Raw genomic sequence first — 22,769 nt, 5'->3', positions numbered from 1 at the left:
GGGCAGACTCCTGGAGGGTGCTGCTCCGGCCACACCTGCAATGAGTTTCCAGGTCTCAGCACTGGGGAAGGGGCTGAGGGCAGGGTGGTGTTGGCCACAGCTGCTGGTGCTTGGCAGCGATGGGCTGTGGCTGTGTCAGCCGGCTCGGCTTCCCTGGGACTTTGGGCAGGTCTCTAGCACCCCAGGATGGAGGAAAGCCCCCTTTGCCAGACCACTGGTGAGAGGAGGAGGACGCAGGGTAGGCTGATGTTTTGGGAGGTGACGTTCAGCCTCGGGAGGAGAGGCTCTGCCTCCTCTCCCCGACCTTCTGCCCTGGCCCCGCATCATCCTCCCCGCTGCCCCAGCCCAGCTCCCCCCCCCGAGCAATTTTGTCTCATTGCCTGGGTTTGCTGTTGGGGGGAGGCTTGAACTGGGGGTGGGGCTTTAGGGGGCGAGGGGAGGCTTGTGAGCCTTGGTCTGCTGGAGGCTGCTGCCTCGGAGGAATATCTCTTTCAGCTATCGATTTCCCTTTATCAGAGAGCAGGAATATGTATGGGGCTGAAATCCTGATCAATCCCCGCTCTGCAGCCGATCGATCAGCTGCTGCCCAAGGGCTTTTATCGAAGGGAGCTGGGGATGAGAAAAGGAGCTGCTGAATTTGGGCACGACCCTTTGCTCTAGGCCAGGACTGTCTCTACCCACCTTTACCCCCTCCTGCCTTATCCAAAAACGCTGCGAAGCTGTGGGGAAGGCTGGCACCGGGCAGCATCCCAGCAGGTCACCCCATATGTGTGCTCCTCGTCCTTCCTTCCTCCAGTGCCGATGCCCTGAGGAGCCGCATTTCTGATGGCAGCAGGATGACCATGCTCCAGCCCCACCGTGGGGACCCCAGAGCCCCAAACCCAGAGGTGTGTGACACCCACTGACACCCCAGAGCTGGAAAGCAGCCCCAGGGGAGCGTTTTTGGGGTGTTGGGAAGCAGGTGCCTGGTTAGGGCATCCTTGGGAGCACACTTGTGTCTCTGGTAGGTCGATGCACCCCCAGCCCAGTGTCCCCAGTGCTGGGACATACTGGAGCATCCCTCAATCCTGGACGGGCTCATTAGAGGCACGGGGCGAGCGGGGGGTGCGGGGGGCCAGCGAGGGGGAGGAGCGGCACCATGGCCTCTGTTATTGATTGCTTCGTAGCCAAAGGTCAGCGGCAAGCGTGCAAGGATGGGGAGGAGGGAGGTGGGTGGCTCTGGGATGCGAGGGGCTCGCTGCTGGCACTGGGGCTGTGCCATGGGGGGTGCAAGTGCCAGCCTTGGGGAGTGTGGGGCACCGCTGGCACAAAGAGCCTGGCATGAGTTCCCATTGCACACGCACCCACTGGCCACGGATCCCACTTGTGCCTCAGTTTCTCCGCTAGCAGATTGGGTGACGAGGCTGTGCAGTGGTCAGCAGTGCCCTGGGCTGTGCGGGTGGGGAAGGAGGTGCTGGGGGCTGCAGGGAAGGGTCTCTGCCCACGGGAAAGAGGTGGAGGTGGGCTCCGTGGGGAGCCAGGAGGGTTTTGTCTGTGGGAGGGGCAGGGAATGGGCTCAGCTTTCCCTGATGGGGACTCAGAGGCTGCTTTTTAGCTGGTCTCTACCTTCCCCATGGGCGGGTGGTGATGGTGACTGTGCTGGAGCCACAGCCGCAATACCACCGTTCCCAGGGCCCTTCAGCTCCCCGGGACCAGCCCCTGATGGGGTCTGCAGCACACTGGGGACACCAGTCCCCATGTCTGCCAAAGCTGTGGCCCACGTGCCTGGGCTTTGCATATCCCTTGGGCCTCATCCTGCCGGGCTCAGAACCTGACTGGAGCCAGGCAGCCCTCAGGCAGCGCCGTCCTGCCCACACAGGGGTCTGTAATGCCGGCCCATGGGCAGCACCACCGGCGCTGGGCTCCGGCAGAGCATTGCCTGCCCTCGCCCCGGCTGTGCCGCAAGGGGGAAGATTTACAGGCTGTCAGAGCTGGGGCCAGAGGTCAGCAGGGGTCAGAAAGTCCATTTCGGAGAGGTCACTGTCCACTTCTTTCAATCTAATGAAGCCATTATTTGTGAAAGCGGCCGCTTTGCCGGCTATTCCCTTGAAGCCGAGCAGGGCACAGCAACTGGCTCTGAAAGAACAGGAAGAAGTCCCCTTCCCTTTCGCATTTGCCATTCAACAGGCCCCCCCCAAAACAAATACACCACACACAGAAATATGACGTGGGTCCGTCGCTGCTGCGGGGGTGCGTCGCTGGAGCTGGGGGAGATGAGGTTGGGATGTAAAGGGACGCTGCCTGGAAGCGCCACGTTCAGTGGCAGTGTCACTTGGTTGGAAAGTCACGAAGGATGAGCAGAAATTGGGGGATGCTGAGAAATTTGGTGCTGAGTTTAGGGTTACAGGAAAGTGTCTCTGGGGGCTGCTGATCCTTCCCGTCCATCAGGAAGGGGCTGGGGTGCGAGGAAGCTGGTGATGGATTATTTTCTGAAGGATTCATTTTGGAGAAAGCAAGGGCTCATTCCTCGCCACATCCTTCCGCCGTACTCCCACACCTCTGCCCACCTCCTGCCCTGCTGCAGGGTGTCCTGTCTGCCCCAGGACACCGTCCCTGGGCCGTGTGGATGCTGGTGCTGGAGTGTCCCCTCCAGGGACTGAAAGGATAGAGCTGTTCCTCAGAGCTTCTCTGCCAACCTTGGCCCTGGCCCTGCCCAGCGCCAGGGGCTTGTTCGGGTGCCCCTTCTCCCCCACGAGTGGGCTGGGGTCGCTCGTGGGCTTTTTTTTGCAGGAGCACAGGAGTGAAACTGCGCAGGCAGCCAGCTCTGCCCTCCCCAAATCCCGGGTGAAAGGGGGGAAGTGGGGAGGGAGATGGTCTGGAAGGAGGGGTGAGACGAGAGGAACGGAGCCGCAGGGAGGGGTCTCCCGCAAGTCCTGAGGGTTTATTTCCCCCTTCTTTCCCCTCGCCTCGATTATCCCGCAAATAAGAGAAAAACGGGAATAAGCGCAGCCCGCCGACCTGGCCCTCGCTGGCCAGGAGAGGGTGCCAGATACACCCCGGCTCCCGCAGCCACCTTGAGCAGCGGATCCCCACCCGGGACGGCCGTGGGTGTCGGCAGAGAGATGGGGAGCGTGAACGTGAGCAAGCGTGAACACGCACCGAGGTTTCCCTCTCGCCAAGACTGTCCCCAGCCCGGCGTCCCCTCCGCCAGCCCCGTGCCCCCGGGCAGGGAGCTCTGCAGCCTGGCGGACCCTGGTCACGGGTGGGAGCGGGGCTCCCGGTCTGTGCCGGGGGAGCACCCGGCCGGGCTCTGCTCTCTTGCTGTCGCAAACGAGGGGCTGCTCGTTGGCTTTGGGGACTTGACTCAAGACTGACGTTAAGAATAAGAGAGCAGTGGAGTTTCCTCCCGTCCCGCTCGGTCTGTCACCGTTAAAAACCAGCGAAAGCATGAGGTGACACCCTATGAGCGTCACGGAATTATTAACGCTGCTGTGGGCTGGTCACGGGCACCTCCTGCCCCACTCATGCCCCGTGGGAGCCTGGCTCTCCCGCACTGTGCGAGCAGGCAGAACCCTGCCGGGCTGGAGGGGGGCAGCTTTGCCCCAGCCGCGGCCGCCTCTTCCCGAAGACTCACCCGACTACCCTCCCTTGGGGTGCCCACCCAGAGAAAAACCATCCTCCTCTTCCTCCTCCTCCTCCTCCGCTGTCACCCCAGCGGGGGTCCAGTGGGGAAGTGGCAACGCGGAACCCCTGGGTACGAGTAGCCTCAGTGGCGGGCAGGGGGTGTGCGGGGCAGGAGGAGGAGGAGGAAGGGCAGGAGGAGGAGGAAGAGGAGGAGGAGGAAGGGCAGGAGGAGGAAGGCAGCCGCTCAGCACCCTGGACAGGGCCGGCGCCGTTCAGCACCATGGCCAGCGCCGGCGGCCCCGCAGCCCCCACGCGGGATTTCACCGGCAGCACCGGCCCGGCCTGGGGCTTTCCCACGGGTGACACCGGGTGACACCGCGGTCCCCGCCGTGCCCGGCCTCCGCACAGTGCCACACCCCCCCCCCCCCCCGCTCCGGCAATGACTCCAGGCGGGGCGAGTCCCGCGTGGGGCGGCCGCGGTCAGCGCCTAAACGCCCCCCCCCCCCCTCCACCCTCCGCTCCTCCCGCCCCCCAGCTCTCCCGGCGGTGGGCGAGGGAGGGGATAGACCGCCGGCTCACCCCGATTTTGGGGACCGGGGGGAGGCACCCCACGCATACCCCACACCGCCCGGGAGGGGCGGCGGGCGGCGCTGTGCCCCCACGGGCCGGGGCGGCAGCAGGGCATTGTCCGCCCGCCGGAAATGGAGCCGCTGGTCACTCGCCCCTTTGTCCCCTCCCGGCCCGGGGGGCGACTCGCCCCCGCCCCCGGCACCGCCTCGGCACCGCTCCCCCCTCCGGCGGGACGGGAGGAAGCACGGAGCGGGGCGGGGGGGGGGGGGGGGGGAGAGCACGGCCCCGGGGGGTTGTACGCCCCACTGGCGGGACACGGGATGGAGCTGGGGGCGTGCAGGAAGACCCCGGTGTCCCGCAAAACCGGCGCTCCCCGTCCCCCGGTGCCTTCAGCCCGGCCCGGTCCCGGTTCTCCCGCCGTGTCCCGGGGGGACGGGCAGAGGCTCGCAGGTGGCTCCGCTCGTGGGGGCGGCCGGAGGGGGGGTCGCGGAGAAACGACGTGGAAACACCCCCCAGGCCTCGGGGGTCGCACCTCCTCATCCCCCCGGGGGTCACGTCTTCCCTTGACAGGTGGCCTCGCCCCTAATGGGAGGGGGGGGTCAACCCACCCCCGGCCAAATCCCTCCCGGAATGTGTCGCTATTACCGGGGCGGGGGGGGGGTGTTAATTAGGATCACGTGGGGGCGGGATGACGGAGCGGGGCACGGCGCCCCCCGGCCCTGCGGGTGGGTCCTGGGCCAGGGCGGGGGGGGGACGACAAGAGGTGCGGGGCGGGGGGGGGCGGGGGCTGCTATTGTCTGCGAGAATTTGGGAGCCTTTGAAAAAAAACCCTCCCGCTCCCTCCCACCCCTATTGTTGGAGTGAAGATGGAGTCAAACCTCTCCCGGCTCCCTCCCGGCGGGGTCTAAGCTGGGTTTTTTTGTTGAGGGTTTTTTTTTTTCCTTTTTCCTTTTTTTTTTTTTTTTTTTTTTTTTTGGCTGGGCTGATACCCTCGAAGCTGGCCGAGGAGGAGGAGGGAGGAGGCGGTAACAGCCACAACTCGGAATTTGCAAGCGAGTGTCGGGATGGGGTCTGTTTCCAACCAGCAGTTTGCAGGTTAAGTTATATTATTGTCGCAGCCCGCCTCGGCTCCGCGATTATTAATAACGGCGGCAGAGCCCGGCCGGGGGGCGCAGGGACCCCCCGACCCCAGCCCACCCAGCCCCGCTGCGCCCCAGCAGCGAGGCCGGGCCCGTGGACTCGCTCCCCCGCTGCAGCTTTTCGGGGGCTCGGAGGGGGGGATTTTATTTTTTTTTTTCCCCCCACCCCCCAGCTCCAGGATGAGCCCAGAAGTTTGGGGCCGATGGCGGCTGCTGGGGGTATTATTTGGGAGCGGGGGGGTCCCCGTGCAGCGGGGGGATGCTGACGGCAGGGGAGAGACTTTCTCCAGCGTGGCTTGCTGGGGGCAGGGGGATTTCGGGTTGGTATTTTGGGGGAGTTTTTCCCTTTTTTGTGGGTTTTTTTTCTAAAACTTATTTTTATTTGTGGGGTTTTGGTGGTTTTTTTTTGGTTTTGGGGGGTTCGGGTTTTGTGGTAGGTTGTTTTTTGTGGTTTTTTTATTATTATTATTATTTTTGTTTTCCGTTCTTAACGTTTCTGAAGGGAGAACGAATTTAGGGCCCCAACCCCATGCACCGCCTGGGTCGTGCAGGCAGGAGCTGCCTTCATTTCCCTCCGCTCCTGGGGTGATCCCCTCGCACACGTGGAGGCAGAGCTGACCGCTCTGTTTGGGGGTTTTAGGGGGCTGGAATTTTTTTTTTTTTTTTTTTTCCCAGCTTGGGGAACCCGAGCAGGATTTGAGGCTCTTGCTGCGGGCTAGGTGCGGGGCAGCTGGGTAGGGGTGGTGGGGACCCCCCGGGTCCCCCAGCCCCTCGCCTTAGCGGCTCTTTGGGTCTCTCCCCAGGTGCGAAGCCGGGCGAGGAGCCGGCTGGAGACTCGCCCAAGGCCGAGAACGAGCCCCAGCCGCTGCACGGCTCCGGCATCTGTAAGTGGTTCAACGTCCGCATGGGCTTCGGCTTCCTCTCCATGACCGCCAAGGGCGGCGCGACCCTGGACTCGCCCGTCGATGTCTTCGTGCACCAGGTACGGGGCCAGATCCCGCGTGGGGTCCTGGGGAGGGAAAGGGGGTATAGGTACAGCCCCTGGTACACCCCCCTCCCCGCCCCAGGAGGATGCGAGGCGGGATGGGGACCCCCACGCCGCCTCCACACCGGGTTGTGGCTCCCCTCCATTCCAGCCCGGCATCCCGGGGGTGTCTGTGTGTTGTGTCCATCCCCCCCCCCCCCCGGACTCGTTTCCCCGAAGCGAAGCGGGTGTCGAAGGGCAGGCACAGCCGCGGCCCCGGGGCTCCTCTCCGGGGACCGGCCCTGTAAGCTGATCCCTGAGCGATTTAATTTTCTCATCATGGGTCCCTGGGGAGCCCCTCGGGGCCGGATCCAGGGGAGCAGGTGCCCGCGGGGCTGAGCGGGACGTGCTGGAGCTGGGATGCTGCTCACCCCATCGAGAGACCCAGGGAAGAGCTGGTTTTCCCCCGGGATCAAGGCCCTGGGAGCCCTGAGCCAGGCAGGGGTGCAGGATTGGGCTTTCCCAGGGTGGGGGGAATCTCTGCCCGGGCTCCTTGTTTCGGCTGCGGTTGGCACAAAGGCGTGTGGAGTCGCGTACGGTGCCCCTATGGATCCTGTACGATAGTGACAGCCTCGTGTCCGCATTTGACCCGCATGGAACTTGCCGAGTGGGGAAGCCCCACACGTGTCGGTGACCCTGCACCGAGGGCAGTTGTAGATTAGGGGCTGCAGCTGCCTGACACCCCCACCCCCCCGCCCTGGAGGAGGATCCCCCCATTTAGGGACTGGGGGAATGGATTTGGAAATGATGCCCAAATCGGGGCCAGCGCCGGGAGGGATATGCGGGGCTCAGCGCCGACTTGTCTGGAAAGGGGTCTGTGTGATGAGCGTGGCCCGTGTCTCCTCGCCCCACAAAAGCGGTTGCCATCGGGACTGGGGAGCAGAGCATGAGCGAAGGGGGCACGGACATCTCTGGAGTGAACACGAGTGGTTTTGTGGGTACGGTTGGGAGCAGCGGCACAGGACTCATCCTGAGGCAGCGTGATGGTGCTGGCTCTGGGGAGCCCTTGGACCAGCCAGCACCCCATGGACACGTATCTCCCCAAACTGGGGTCTATCCCGTGGTCTGCTGATGGGCTGGGGGTGCAGGACTGAGCCCCTGGGCTGTGCAGGGTTCCTGGGACTGCAAGGTCCTGGGGGGTCTCTCCCCCACTGCCCACGAGGCAGCGGCTGCTCCAGGCAAGGCTACGGCGATTTGGCAAGTGAATGATGGCTGGGGGAGAAACAAATCCCTTCTTCTGCTGCGACGTGGTGAAAATGCCTTGGTAGGACCTACTATCCCGGGCCAGAAACACGGCTGGGTTTGGAGGCGAGGGCTCCAAATCCACCAGGGAAAACAGAGATCCTGCTGCTCTTGAGAAAGCAAATGGGTCTTTACGTCTCAGTGTGGCACAGCAGGATCCAGTGCCTGTGGGGGGAAGGCTCCCACCCTCCCTCCCTTCACTTGGGGGTTTATTGCCCCCAGACAGTCTGGTTTCCTGATTGCTCTCGCTCACATTCCTGCAGGAAAAGAGTGTTAGCTGGGGTGTCTCTGCTGGGAGCATCCCACCGCTCAGGGAGAGGTGCAGCCTCCCTCTGCCCCCCATTTTCCATGGCTGTGTGAGCCACGGGGTCCCATGTGCAGGGTTTGCCGCGTTCGGGAAATACGATGAATGCTGGGTAAGAGCTGGTTATTTTGGGTAGCAGAGGGGCAGCGTGTGTGTGTGGTTCCCTCATCGCAGCGGAGGGCAGGCTGCTCCCATTGTGGGGCTTTGCACCACCAGAAGTGGGGTGGCTTTGGGCTGATGTCGAGTCTTTCTCCTCCAGGTCAGGCTTTGCCTCCTGCCCAGCTCGCTGATGCCAGTGGCTCTCCCACCATCAACCCCGACTGATGCCAGTGGCTCTCCCACCGCAGAGTATCCCACACCGGCTCAGCCCCGGCCCCTCCTCAGAGAGGGACCAAACTCATGCTCCCACCCCGGCCTTGCTGCTTTTGGGTGGCTTGCAGGGAAAATGAGCCCTTCTGCCGATGTTCTCCCTATCCCAGTATCCGGGCGTTTCCTGAGAGCTGGTGCCAGCTCCTGAGGCCAGGCCTGGGAGGGCAAAAGCCAGCACTGGCCGGGGGGGACACACAACACACAGGGCTTAGGGTGCTGTGCCCAGCACCCACCTCCCGTGCCACACAAGGTGCCCCAAACCAGCCAGTTTAACACCCCCGAGCCCCTCATAACCCGCTCCTTTCCCTCTTCATTTACATATGTGAATGATGACCCACAGGAAGTAATTGTGGGAGAAAGAAGGGAATTGGCCTCTTTAGATCTATTAAATCACTTTATTACAGGAACCAGGTCTGAATGGCCCTTCTCTGCAGGGAGCGCGTCTCCATCTCCCTCTCCCTTTATCTGATCACAAAGAGATTAAAATCTCGGCAGGACAGGAGACTAACAGGGCTCCTCGGGGCTGCCTTTCCCTTGCATTGTGAGCTAAAAATGAGGCATTTGGGTTCAAATGCCTCCCCTGGACACTGGAGATAGATTCATTTGGGGGCTGTGAAGGGACAGGGAGGATGAAGCAAAGAGAAGCAGAGCAGGTCGTCCCGGGGAGGCGAAGGGCTGAGCAGCACCCGCGGAGGGGTAGGGGTCTCGAGGTGGCAGAAATCAGGCTGGTAAAGACCCTAAAGCCGTGTTGGTCCCCTGAGGATGTGGCTCCGGGGCTCGCGCCGTGGCTCTGGGCATTGCTTACAGGAGTGTGGGGTGTTCAGGCAACCTGGGAAAGGGAGAGGACAAAATCTGGGCATCCTGTGGCCCCAAGGCTTAGTGCTGGAGCGGGAGGAGGGAGCACAGCCCAGCAGTGCTGGGGTTTGCAGCCCATCCCCAAGCCTGGCCCAGCTAGCCCTGGCTGAGAGTGACCGGGAACCTCTGCTCCACATAGCTCAGCTCTGTGTCTCCAAGCCAACAGGTCTAATTCCTCGATAAAAGCAATGTTAGTTGGGATTTTTTTTTTTGTTTCTTCTTGTGACTTTGGCAAGGAGAGCTGCTGGGACCCCACAGCTGCTGTGGCTGCAGGGTGTTCGGTGGCATCTTGGTGAGATGGTCCCGTGTGTCCTTGCAGGCTGTGCCTGTGGTCAGACCCGCTGGGGCTGGGATGTGCCCCTCCTGCCCTGCCCGAGTGCCCAGGGCGGTGTGGGGCCAGCTGGGCACGTACCAGCACAGAGGGGGCTTCGGTTCCCTGGGTGCTGCTGTCTCGGGAGCCTCATGGGGGTCGGGGTTGGTGGAGGGGCTGCATCCCTGCTCGGCCAGGCAGGGGACGGGGCAGAGGTGGACCACAGCTGCTGTTGGGCCGTGGGTTTGAGCTGAGGTGACCTGGACTATTGCCCATCTGTGCGGGCTGGGGATGGAACCAGCCAAAACGTGAGCATGACGTGAGGTCTTTAAAATAAAATAAAATAAAAGCACGTGTTTGGGGGCAGCTCCATCCCTGACTGCACAGGAGGGCAAAGGCAGGGGGGCACAAGGGAGGATCTCTCCATCGGGCAGCAGGGTCCAGCCTTCCTGCGGGGTCCCCTGCTGCCTTCCCCCCGGACTGGGGTGCAGGGCAGGATCGGGCCAGGAGGATTTGTTGTGTGCAGAGCTGGGGGGGGTCAGCGAGGGGAAGGGGAAACCTGCTCAGAGCAGCTGTTCGAGTTAGTTGGTACGTTGGACCCGTGATGCTCATAGAGGCAGGGGATACATTTAATATAGCACTTTTTCTGCTTGCTCATGGGTTTGCTCTCCGGGACCAGCGTCACCCCGCAGTGCTGGGTGGGCACCCCGGGGCACCGGCGTGGGTGGCTGCGGGAGCACCAGGGTTATGTGTGTCCCTTGGGGTAGAAAGGCACATCAGCATCTCCGAGCGGGGAGAGGGGTAGAAGCAATTTCTTTGTTGTTTTGTTGTTTGTTTGTTTGAGTTTTTTTTTTAATAATCCTGGAATAGAATTGTATCGCACCGCTTGTGCGCCATGTCCTGATGGCAAATGGTGAAAGAGAGCGGCTTTATTCCACCCCTGAAACTCCCTCAAGACGCACACAAAAAAAGCCTCCTGTCTCTCTCTAAAGATTAACTGATGGCTGCAGGCACATCCCTTCCCCCAGCTCCCCCTCTCAGCCCCAGGGTGAGGAGCAGGGAGAGAAAACACCCTTCAATGGTCTCCCAGATAAAACGGCCCAAATGAATGGGATGGCTCCCGTTGGAGCCGGGGAGGGCTGGGATGGAGCTGCTGGCTTGGTGAGCCCCTGTCCCTGCTGCCCCCAGCTCCAGAGGTTCCTTTTCCCTATTTGCTTGCTCCTAAGGATAAGTGGGATGAAGGCGAAATGACTGACGGAAGGTGTGCTTCTGCTCCCAGCTGCGCCTCTGCTTTAATATGGGAGTCTGAAATTAATACTGATCCCAATTAGCTGCCCCCTGGGAAGCTCAGAAGGGTTTGGCACCCTCAGGGTGGGGAAAAATACAACCGAATGAGCTGAAAGTGTGGATTTAGGGCAGGTAGCTGATGGATTAAATGGTGGTGGATGCTTTTCTTCCCCCCCGGAATTAGTATCTAGTGTTTAATTTTGCTGGCTGATGGTGGAAAATTAAGAGCAAGTGTAGCTACTTTGGCAGGGAAGTGGCTTGATTTTGGTTTTACTTGAATTGAGAAAAAAAAAAAAATTCTTGGAGATATTGCTCCAGATGACAGTAAGGAGATTCTGGAAAACGCTGGTAATGTTTTGTTAAATCCCCTGTGCTCTCCCCCACGGGGTCCCTCAGGCATCCCCCTCTCTATCTCTGCACCAAGCCCCCGGAGCTGAGGGAGGACCCTCTTTCCTGAGCAGCATCCACCGGCCGCTTGCAGGGGGGGGGGGCTGAGCTGCAGGAAGGGACCACGGGGCCATCCCTGCTGTGAGCCCGAAAACAGCAGCAGCGCGGTCCCCCGGAGCTTGAGCCGCCGGCACTGGGAAAAGATTTGGGGAGAGGGAAGGATGCTCTGGGATGGATCCAGGCGCGGGATGTGAAGGGATGTTTCCCTGCTGGCCTCATGGCTGGCGATGAGGGGCTGAGCCGGCCCTGCTGCAGTGTGGGGGGCTTGGGTCATGAAGCCGAAATCTGCTTGGGGGGCTGTTTGCCATGGGGCAGCGCCCCGCTGAGGGGTGACCTGCTCTGCCGGGACAGCTCGGAGCTGAGCTGAGGCTGCCGCGTCCCCACGGGATTGCGATGGCATCGCCTGGTGGCAATGGGAGGTGCACCCCAAAAAGCTGGTGAGCACCAGTCCCCTGCGCAGCAGCTCATTCCTGGGGCAGGAGGTGAGGAAGGGGCCGCTCTGCACCGGCTGGGCCAAGCCTGAGCCCCGTGGGGCCGGGGGTGGCTGAGGCTGCTCCCCTGGGGATTTGCTTCTCCCCTGGGATGGGTCCTCGGGGGTCGTGGGGGCACTCTGGGGGTGCCCTGCACCCCAGCCAGGCCGGCCGATGCGTTGAAGCCGGCAGCACAGGTCTGGCTTGAGCAAAACCAAGGGATTTGGGGGGACAGGGACACTGCGGCTCTGGGGGCCGGAGGGGCAGCATGGGGGACAGGGTGCCCTGGGCACAGCTGTGGAGGCCAGCACGGGGGATGGGGTAACCCCCCCACTTGCAGGCAAAAGTGGGGTGCAGTGATGGGGGCACGGATCCCCTGGGGGCTCAGCAACCCCTGCGCCGGGGGTGTCCATCTTTCCCAGCCCCTATGGGCCGCTCTCCCTCCGCAGAGTGGGGGAAACTGAGGCACGAGCGCTGGCTGCAGTGGGGTCGGGCTGCCCGAAATGCCCCTCGCTGCCGCTCTCACCCCAGCACCCCAACCCGGCCAGTTTTCCAAGGGATTTGAGTTTAAACGGCTGCCACGCTCCCGCGCTGGGAAGAGGCGAGGTGCAGCGGCCGCTCCGCCCCAGGCCCCTCCGGACACAAAGATGGTTTGATTGAGTGGCCGGGGCTGGCCGGGAATAAATGTCCCCTTGTGTCATACTGGGGAGGCCGCGGGGACAATGGTGACCCCGGGGCCGGCTGAGCCCCCTCCGGGGCCTGGTGGGGTGGGGGTGAACCAGAGCCCGGTGGTTTGGGGAGCAGCAGCTGGATTTGGGGTGTTCCACGGTGTTACCCCTCCGGGAGGGGAAGGAGATCTAACATGGGGATCTGTCATGAGGGATCTGGTGTGTGGGAGGAAGAGGAGGGGTGAAGGCACCCATAAGCAGGTAGGGAAGGGTGGGAGACAGCCAGCGCTGGGGGGTAGCGGGCAGCGCTCAGCCGCTCACGTGCTGCGTCTTTGTCTGCCGTAAATAACCGTGGAGCTGCCGGGGTGTGAGATGGGTGGGAGAGCAGAGAGGTGCTCGCTGTGGCAAGGGGGTGCCCAGGGGGCCGCAGAGAAGCAGTGTCAGCTCTGCTTCTGTTCCTTGTCCCACTGGTTAACTCTGGACCCTAATGATGACAAGTGAAATCCTTGCGCGAGGATATATATGCTTTAAAACAGCTTTATTATGAGGATAGCAACGCTTTGTGATCCCAAGCCCAGACCGAGCCAAGGGTCACCCTACACCTCCCTGTACCAAAACCATCCCCCCCGCAAAGACTGACCCCTCGGCTCCATCGTGGGACCCAAACCCCAGCACGGGTGAGACCCAGCTCTCCCGCAGCAGGCGAGCTGGGCGCAGGGCTGATGGGCGGAGGGGCTGCAGGGGGTCAGAGGGGCCGCAGCCATGCCGGCCACCCTTCCTCCCCCCGCCGTGGCCTGGAACTCCTGGAATTTGGGCAGCGGGAGCGCGGCCGCCGCCGGCCCTTTGTTCTCGCTGGCCGGTGGCTCCCGGCCCTGGCCCTCCCCTGCGCTCCCCCTCATCCCCAGCATCCCCGGCTCGCTCCAATCCCCCCCCCCCCGCCCCCCTTCCTCTCTTTATTTTTTTGGGGGGGTGTGTGTGGAGGCCTGGGAAGGCTCCGGCTTTGTGTGTGGTGTGGGACAGGGGCTCTGGGCCCCTTCCTTTCAGATGCAGGAGGTATGCAGCTAATTCAATGGGCTGCAGTTTGATTACCTATCTGATAACAGAGGAATGCCAGCAATGTGTGTGTTTTGGGAAGGGGGCAGGGGGGATGCGCAGGGACCACCAGCCACTCTGCAGCTCACATCAAAAGGCTGGGGGGTGGGGGGGTGGGGGGAGCTGGGGCACCCCGGCCGCTGCCGCCGCCCCCCCCCCCCCCCCCCTTTTTTTTTTTCTTCCATCCCCGGGGAGAGGGCGTTTCCTTTGGCCTTTTGGCGGAGGGGGCCAGGGGGGCTGGGGAGGCGGTTGTCATCCTCACCCGCTCCTGGAAAATAAATCGCTTCCCTCATCATGTTGCGGCAGCTTCTGCCTCAGCCCTCCTCTTCCTCCGAATGGGGGGAACGGATGGCTCATGGCCGGGGCGGGGGGGAAGGAGAAGAACTCTCCCCACCCCCCAGCATTGGGGGTGTCCCAGTTTGCCTGCCCATGGGGTGATGGTGCTGAAGGTGTGGGCTGAGCTGGGGCGGGGGGGGGGGGTGTCCAGCTTGTGTGCTGGGGTCCTCCCCGCCACTGCTCGGCTTTGTCCCGAAGCTCGGGGCTGAGCTCCTGGGAGTTTTTATCTCCACAGTGTAAACACAGCTGGGCTGGTTGGGGCAGTGCACCCCCCCCCCGATAAGGATCTCAGCCTCCTGTGCCATGGAGCGATGCTGACCACGGAGTGATGCTCAGCTCCTCCTCGCCCCCAAAATAGCAAATGGGGCAAACTCGCCTTCTGTGGCAGCCCCCGTCACCCAAACCGCCTCCCACAGGGGGTTTGAGGGGGGCTGGTGGGGCAGCACCTTGGGGACGGGGCAGGGTCAGTGGCCGACCCCGAGGTGCTGGGGCTGAGCCAGGCACCTCCTGTGTTGTGCTGGCAGCTGATTCAGACACAGCTCCTGCTCGGGCGATGCTCAGCACCCTCCTGGTGATGCTCAGCACTGGGGAAAAGCTGAGTCGGGGTTGGGGAGCTGTGTCTGGCTGTTGTACTGAGCGTGGCAGCGTGTTTGCTGGTGGTAGGTGATGATGGGACTGCCCGGACGAGCCCTGGGTGCGCAGAGGTTGCTGTGAGACCCTGTCATGTCCTTGTTGTTGGGGACTTCGTAGCTCATGGTTTGGCTCTCCCTTCTGGGAGCAGGAGCGGGTCAGAGAGCAAAGGTTTCTGATGCTCCCATCTGGCCCACCCTGGACCCGATCCCAGCAGGGGAGTGGACTGGGTGGATGTGGGTGACTTGGCCCAGCCCATGGGATCTGTCTTACCTGGAGCTGGGCTCCCAGTCACAGAAACTGGGGCAAAGCAACAGAAAAAGGGGCCTCAAGGGTCTTTCCTCGAGCTCTGCAGCATTTCCGCTTCCCTAGTGTGCCCATGGACACATGCACATCCCGCACAACCCCGCTGAAACAAATGCGCTCTTAAAACCCAACCATTCCATTTTCTCCCTCTCTGCTTTTATGTGGGGTGTTTCCACGTGGGTCCTGGCAAGATTTGGGGTGGAAGAGGGGAGCTGACCATGCCTGCCCGTCCCTGGGCAGCGTGCGCATGGAGGCTTGGTGCGGGAAGAATGGGCGGCCAAGGCCCACGTGATGGGAACTCGCTGGGCCATGAATGGAGGAGATGCTCCATTCATAAATGCGGGGTCCCGGCGCGCAGGCGTTAGAGCTGGCTCTGCCAGGAATCCCCAGCCCGCTGGAGCTGCTCCTCCCTCTGCCAGCAAATCCCCCTTAACTCTTTGCTCACGTTCGTTTGGGCTCCGCTAACGAAGCTGAGCGAAAGCCTTGCTGGAGTCGCTGCCCGGGATGCAGTTATCCTCTGGCAGGGCAGGCAGTGATGCTTGAGGCAGCGCTTGGTGGCACAGGGGGACAAGAGACGTCGGCTGCATCGCCCAGCTCGGCTCCTTATGAACGTGCACTGCTCAAATGGACAGAACTCATGCAAGCAGAGTGGGTTTTCCTATCATCTCACAAACCCCCTCCCCAGCCTGGGTGTTTCTGAACTCCTGAGTTTGATTGCACGCTGATGTGGCAATCCTGGGAGGGATGGGAGATGCTTCCAGCAGTGACGATCCAGAGCCAAATGGTTGCTTAAGTAATTATTGGAGGCAATTAAAGGGCTTGAACCGAGGTGAGCTGCAGTGAGGGGGCTGGCCGGGACAGCCTCCTGGACTTGCTGTGTGTGCAGGGGGTTTGGCCCCCATCCCATGGGTCCTGTTCCTCCGCGGGGAAGTGGGCAGGATTGCACGTGCCTGTGCAAAGCCTCGAGATCCTTTTGTCTTTTTAAAATGATGGGTTTGGATCTTCCCATGAGCATACCCAGCCCGGGGTGTCAGGAGGTGCAGGAGCAGCTCTTGCTTCCCAGCCTGGGGTGTCGGTGGGAGAAAGGGGCTGTTCTGCAGCACTGAGAGCCAGCATTTTGCAGCAAATACTGCTGAAATTCGGGTCAGAGCTGGCTCTGCCGGCCCTCGCTTGCCAAGTCAGCAAGCCTTACTCGACTGGATGTCTCAGCTCATTAAAGCCTCTGTGTTCTCAAACAAGGCTCCAGAGATTTTAGGGAGATGAAGGTGTGTGGTTGAGCTCAGTGCCTGATATCCGTTCCCTCACAAGGGGCAGGTACAGGGGACGTTGGCAGATCTCGTGCCATAGGAGGTGTTTGCTGGGCTGGGGCTTGTCTCGTGCCTGGCAGGCACTTCAGCTCCATGCTGACCCCCATCTTTTCCCTGTGCCCCCCCCCCCCTAGAGCAAGCTCCACATGGAGGGTTTCCGCAGCCTGAAGGAGGGTGAAGCTGTCGAGTTCACCTTCAAGAAATCATCCAAAGGTTTGGAGTCCATCCGGGTGACCGGCCCGGGGGGCGTCTTCTGCATCGGCAGCGAGAGGAGACCCAAAGGCAAGAGCCTCCAGAAACGCAGATCAAAAGGAGACCGGTAAGGGGTGGCCAGGGCCTGATCCGGGGCAGGGTACGAGCTCTGCGGGCACCAGGAGCTGCCCGGCATCCTGCCCACGGCGTGGGGATGGGCTCGGATCCGGCGGGGTGGGCAGCGACCCTTCCTCCGGGAAAGTGGCTTCCTTTGGCGGTTAATGAGTGGCAGATGCAGCTTGGTGGGGAAAGGGCAGCAAACCAGCAGTGAAAGGGCAGAGGTCAGGGACACCCCGGGCGGCTGCTCCCCTCGTCTGGGGGAGCCGTGCTGGGCAGGGGTAATTTTCTCGAAGAGAAACCCTTCCTTGTGGGAAGGAAATGGCCGGACGTCCTGGCAGCATCTCCCACGGTGCTGCTGGGAGCCCCAGGGCGAGTTTCTGGCCAACTCTTCGTCCCCCCTCCTCTCCTTTCCCGTCCTCTCCGTCTCAGCTGCCCAGGGATGCCTCGTCCTGGCTTTCCCAGTAGATGCTGCCTGCCCCAGCCAGCTGCTCTCACAAGCAGGATTTAAAATGAATCCAAAAGGAATTGGGAAGGAAAAGGAAAGAGAAAAGGGTTGTGGCCATCCTAGACAGATGCAGGATTTAAAATGGGCACAAGGCAGCTCCCTCTGCCCACACCGCTCTGGTGCGAAGGCGGCACTCGGGGGACAAGCGCCGCAAGGGTACAGCCGTGAGAGAACCTGCCTTCGGGGTTGTCCCCACACCGGTGGCCACGGTCCCTGCAACGGTTCTCTTGGCTGGGGCTGTCAGTCGTCCGATTGCCTGTTCCTCCTCTGCTGCAGGCTTTTCACCCGTAGCGTGTAACCCTGGGTGCAGGGTCTGTAGCCACAGGAGCCAGAACCGTGATGGAGCCAGAGGGGTGGAAGCCCCCAACATCCCCCATTTTTGTCCCCGAGTGCTTGCTTTCGGTGCAGGGGTTTGCTGCCACCTCCTGGGTACCAGCAGCACCACTGAGCCAGGTCCAAACTGGCCGTGCTGGAGCTGGGGCTCTGCGGGGACCAAACCCAGGGCCACCATCCGCCCCCCCAAAACTAACCCCACAGCAGCCAGGCCATTTTTAAGCCCAGCTCTGGCTGCGATGGGTCCCAGGCACAGCCCCGGCAGCATCCCACCTCATTTTGTTTCTCCTCCTCGAATCTCTCTCCTCCCCCTCACCCCGCAGATGCTACAACTGCGGCGGGCTGGACCATCATGCCAAAGAGTGCAAGCTCCCGCCGCAGCCCAAGAAATGCCACTTCTGCCAGAGCATCAGCCACATGGTCGCCAACTGCCCCGCGAAAGCACAGCAGTCCCCCAGCTCCCAGGGAAAACCTGCCTACTTCCGAGAGGAGGAGGATATGCACAGCTCGGCCCTCCTCCCTGAAACCCGGGAATGATGGCGGGTGACGGGGAGGAGGGGGCTTCCATCGGGATGAAAAGGCTTTGGCAAGGCAACGGGCAGCCGCGGGGGCTCGGAGGAGGGAGGGCAGGTGAAGGAGGACTGGGGAGGGAAGATGGCAGTGCTAACGGTGGGGACCCAGTGTCCCTGCACAGACCTTTTTCCCCCTGTTCTCAGCCCGGGGAAAGCCATGCTTTAATCAGGATGGCTCATTCCAAAAATAGGGGAAGGCACCACCCAACACACCTCTTCCAGCTGAAAAAAAAACCAACAAAACAAACAAAAAAACCCCCCATATTTGATTAATCTTTACTCTTTTCCTAAACGAAGCCAGGCACCAATGTCTCTGGGAGGAGGAGCAGAGGAGCAACATCTCAGGGAGGAGCTCATGGCTCCTTGTTCTTCTGAGCTTCAAACAGGCTTGAATGAGCTGCAAGGGACCCGCTCCTACACCTGCCCCATCCCTCTCTGCCCCAAGGAGGGAGGCCGGTGGGGAAAAGCTGGCTGCAAAGCACCGAGGAGATGCCCGTGGGCTGGCCCCGTGGGTGTCTCTGCTCCTCACAGCTTCTCACTTGCAGGTCGGTGTGAGGATTTGCAGTTTTTCTGTGGTCGCTCTGTTGCTGAAACCAGCAGAGCCCAGATTTGGGCTCAGTCTGGAAGGAAATGGGCCATCTCTCGGGGCTGGGCTAACGCTTACTGCCTGCCTGTAGGCTTGGGGGAGATCAGGTCAAAAGAAAAACACTTTTTTTTTTCCCCTAAGTCTTCCCAAGTGCCAGCCCAGAGAGCACAAGGTGGTTTATGCAGCCAGTTCTTCCCCTCTAAGGCTTCTCCCTGCCTCTGAAATGCAGAGCCGGGCAGCGGGAAGGCTTCATGGAGCAGAAATGCTCCTCGTTAAGCCTTGGGTACCGGACCCGAGGCAGAGCCAGCTCCCTGGGGGTGTTGCTGGCAGCGTTTCCCTCGGAGGCCATGTCCTCAACCCACCCAGGGTTCATGCAGATCCATCCGTGGCTTGATCCAGACCCCAGGCTGCCTGGGCCTTCCCACGGGCTCTGGATCAAACCCACGCGGGACAAAAACACGCCTCTGCTCCTCCTACCCATCCCACGCTCCAGAAACCAACGGCTGCTGGGCTGAGCCCCTCCAGGGGCAGAGGAAAAGGGGTGCCCCAGGTCATTAGGGGCTGCTGTCCTCCCTCCCCACCGGCCCCCTCAAGTCTTGCCGTTATTTATTGGCCCCGGTGGACAGCCCTTCTCCCGGGGCAGCCTCCCTGTCTGTGCCGAAGCCAACGCCAAGTGAAACCTGCACTAGGACGTGCGTGAATGACGTATCTTTGGGTTTGTTTGTCGTCTTTGTTTTGGGTTGTTGGTTTTTTTTGGGTTTGTTTTTTTTTTTTTTAATATAAATATTCTGGTTTTGTATTTTTGTATATTTTAATCTTTAAGAAAAGAGAGAAAAAAAAAAAAAAGAGAGAGAGAGAAAGGACATAATTCCTGCAACTTATTCTCAGGTATTCGAGCAATCTCAGGGATAAAATGCCTCTGTAGCCCAGTGCTGGACAGAGAGGAGGGTTTTTTCTAACAGCACAAAGACATGATGGAGTTTGTATTGGAAGTGTAGATCTACCTCACTGGATGTTCGCTAGGTGGACTGATGTGTTGTCAAGCTTTTTGGTTGTGTTTTTTGGTATGTTTGGGGTTTGTTTTCTTTTTAACTGTATTTTAATAAGAGTCTCTTTCCTTTCCCCACTGGACTGAGGAGGAATTTGGGTCTGCAGATCCCTCTGTGGGGACGGAGAAGCCAGGCAGTGCCACGGGGCAGGGAACAGCTGCTAGAGCCCGTGTTGGCTCCCCAATTCCAGATTTTCTCCCAGCCTGGTGGCTTTTGAGGGCTGTCCTCCATTTCTCTCTCCTGTTTAGGCTCATACGTCCCCTCCCCGCCATCCCGATGGGAACGCTCCAGCCTGCCCCTTGCCCGAGTCCTCCTGTTGCCCGTACAGGCTGGGATGCTGCACAGGCTCCCAGCAGGCTGCTGCCGTGTGGCTGGGGGTCGAAAAGCCAGGATGAGGGTCCCAGCCCGTTCAGGGGGACGTGGCAAGAACTGACAGCAGCCAGGGAGGTTGTTGAGAAACTGAGGGTTATCCTCAATCCCCTGCCCTAACTCGCCCTTGAGCAAAGGGCTGGCTGGCCACCCGTGACCTCCTGGGATGAGGGACCTGGTGCCAAGGCGGACCCAAGTCCCAAGGAGGTGCAACTGCTCCATCTTTCTTCTCCCTTCCTGGCTTCCCCCAAATGCTGGCTCGCCATGGGCGGAGGGAAACTCTGGATCCCGTTTTGGGGCATTAACACTCCATTTTGCGGCCCTGGGCCTTGCTGGAGCCTTCCCAGGGAGGGCGTCTCGCCGTGCTGGCGTGTCAGGACGTGGGCACGGTTTCTGCTGGTTTTTAGGTAGCGATAGGTTTAGCTGTAGAGCAGGGCTGGAACAGACGGGGAGCACCTACTCCATCCTCGCCAACGCACATCCCTGGGGGGACTTGCTGAGGCTGCTGGAGCCCCGTGACCCCCCCTGAGGCTTTGCCCTGCAGCACGCAGGCACCGGGGGGGATGGAGAGCGGCTCCCCAGCTGCTGACCTGCTCTGCTCCGGTAGTTTTTATGGTGAGGTGGTGGTCTCTTCTTGGGAGGGTAGGGGGAAGGACTTTTAGTTTTTGGCTAGCAACGGGATCTATACAAAACTACTTCAGGAGAATGGCTTTTGTCTGAACGGGGTAAATGCAATAGAGCGCACTGGGCCGCGCGTCTAAGCGTGGGCCTCGGTCCCGCTGCCGCGTTGCGGGGGGGCTGCTGGCCTTCCCCTGGCACCCCAGTTGTGCTGGGGAAACTGCTGCCCCTTCCCCCCCCCCCCCCCCCTAATTCTTGTATCTGTCTTGAAGAATCGTGTAGGACTTTCCCCCCCCCTCTCCCACAGTTTAATGGTTTGGTGATTTTTCTGCTAGATGTCTAGTGTGTATGAATACCTCTGTAAATCTTTCCATTTTCTCTCAGTATTCTCCTTGATTATTGTTTACAAAATTAAGACAAAAAATTAAAAAAAAAAAAAGGAAAAAAAAATAATAATAAAAATAGCCAAAGCATCTAATAGGTAACGGACCAGGGAGACAGGATCTTCTCTGTATACTCTGCCTTGCAGCTCTGTGTGGGGATATGAGCTCTGTACCCATCCCTGTCCTAGGCTAAAGCAAATAGCAAATGGCTTAGAGAATCACTCAGGTTTCCCCCGGGGCCGGAGCGGTACCGGGATCCAAGAAAACAGGGATTTTTATCTGTAAAGGGAAGTCACGTTGGAGAAGATGGGATTGATTCGCATCTTCTCGTTGCATTTGCCATTGTGGTTCTTCCCGTATCTTGACAATAATTAACTAAATTGCTGCATCATCCCCCACCCTGCCCATGCTCGGCTTGCAGGCGCTGGGCACTATGCATTACGGGAGGGTGAAGGGCGGGCGGATGAGGCTGCACACTCAGGGTCCTGCTGTGACACGGGAGCGTTTGAATGTACGAGGAAACGCTGTTCCTCACGAGAGGGTGTCTCCCCTGGTGCGAAAGCCTTGAGTCACAAGATGGTCTACGAGGAGACGGAAGAATGTAATCCATGTTTACTGCTAGCAACCAAAGCTTGTTTGTGTCAAACTCGTGAATTTTTATAAAAGGGGGTGGGAAGAAGGGAATAATCGGGGTGGCTGTGTGTGGCTCAGGGGTTAGCCCCAGCTGCACTTTCCAAAGAGATTTCCTGCTGGAGTCCCTGCAGCAAGATCCCCAGTTCCTGTTGCTGCAGGTTTTTCCCCCCTCCTTTCTTTTTTTTTTTTTTTTTTTTTTTAAATTTGTTTTTTGTACCAACTATGTAAAATGTGTTTTTTTTTCTTTTCTGGAAAAAAAAAAATAAAGACCGTGGACAATGGCTGCTGGTGATGTTCTGTGTGCTGTTACCTTTTTTTTTTTTTTTTTTTTTTCTCCCCTGGGGTTGAGAAGCCCAGACCCAAAATAAGTCCTGCCTGGGCAGAGGGGGAGGGAGTGCTGTGAACTGGGGTACCCCCCAGCTGCCTCAGCCTACAGCTCATAACCAGCCCAGCCACGCTGCCAGCTTCCAGCCCCCCCTAACCACCCTGGCCTGGCTACCAGCCTGCAGCCACCTCTCCCTAGACCCCACCTATCCCCACAGCCCCCCACAACCAAATCAGTCCCACTGTCAGCTTACAGGCACTTGTGAGCACCCCAGTTGCACTGAGCCACCCCAACTTGCATGGCGCTGTCAGCCTGCAGCTCCACCCCAAACACCCCGGCCCTGCCATGACCCTGCAGCCCCCCATAACTGCGCTGGCCCTGCTATCACCACACAGACGCCCCATAACTACCCCGGCCCTCCCATGACCCTGCACCCCCCCATAACCATCCTGGCCCTGCCATCACCCTGCAGCCCCCCCCATAACCGCCCCAGCCTTGTCATGACCCTGCAGCCCCCCATAACCGCCCCGGCCCTGCCATCGCCCTGCAGTCCCCCCATAACCCTATAGCCCCCCCCATAACCGCCTGACCCTGTCATGACCCTGCAGCCCCCCATAACCGCCCCGGCCCTGCCACTGCCCTGCAGCCTCCCCATAACCCACCCGACCCTGCCATGACCCTGCAGCCCCTCCATAACCACCCTGGCCCTGCCATGACCCTGCAGCCCCCCCAAAACCGCCCCGGCCCTGCCACCTCCCTGCAGCCCCCCATAACCCTGCAGCCCCCCCATAACCGCCCCGGCCCTGCCAGGCTGCCTCAAAACCAAGCCGACGGCCCCCGTCACCCTGCAGCCGCCCCACAGCCACGCTGGCCCCGCCGTTGGCCTGCAGCCCCCTGCTCCCCCGAGCCGCTCCGGCCCTTCTAGGCTGCCCCGGAACCCCCCCGGCCCCGCTGCGGGGCCTCCACCCCCGCAACAGCTCGGCCACCGACTCCCGCGCTTCGCTCCGCAGCGCCGCTGCGCATGCGCGCGAGCCCCGCCTCCTGCCCCGCCCCGCCCCGCTGCGCCGGCGCCGGCGGGTGACGCAGGCGGAAGGGCACGTCACCCTCCGGTGGAGGCTGAGGCGG

General features: G+C 60.8%; 1 protein-coding gene across 1 annotated transcript; it reads left to right on the top strand.

Moving 5' to 3' along the window:
- Positions 1-5,237: 5,237 nt before the first annotated feature.
- On the top strand, positions 5,238-17,646 carry LIN28A (lin-28 RNA binding posttranscriptional regulator A). The gene is made up of 4 exons (XM_086478972.1): positions 5,238-5,268; positions 6,116-6,294; positions 16,094-16,278; positions 17,433-17,646. Exons 1-4 carry the CDS (start codon positions 5,238-5,240, stop codon positions 17,644-17,646), a joined length of 609 nt encoding a protein of 202 aa, XP_086335098.1.
- The last annotated feature ends 5,123 nt before the right edge of the window (positions 17,647-22,769 follow it).

Source organism: Leptosomus discolor, chromosome Z (assembly GCF_034619465.1).
Source record: "Leptosomus discolor isolate bLepDis1 chromosome Z, bLepDis1.hap2, whole genome shotgun sequence".
Lineage (NCBI taxonomy): Eukaryota > Metazoa > Chordata > Aves > Leptosomiformes > Leptosomidae > Leptosomus > Leptosomus discolor.
Note: the sequence above shows the minus strand (reverse complement) of the source record. Positions and strands in the feature narration are given on the sequence as shown.

What these genes read in the sequence shown, in the direction of transcription:
- LIN28A (XM_086478972.1), top strand. Translation starts at nt 5,238, where the DNA reads ATGGGGTCTGTTTCCAACCAGCAGTTTGCAG. An exon ending in TCGATGTCTTCGTGCACCAG is followed by an intron (nt 6,295 to 16,093) that starts GTACGGGGCCAG and finishes CCCCCCCCCTAG; the next exon opens with AGCAAGCTCCACATGGAGGG. An exon ending in CGCAGATCAAAAGGAGACCG is followed by an intron (nt 16,279 to 17,432) that starts GTAAGGGGTGGC and finishes CTCACCCCGCAG; the next exon opens with ATGCTACAACTGCGGCGGGC.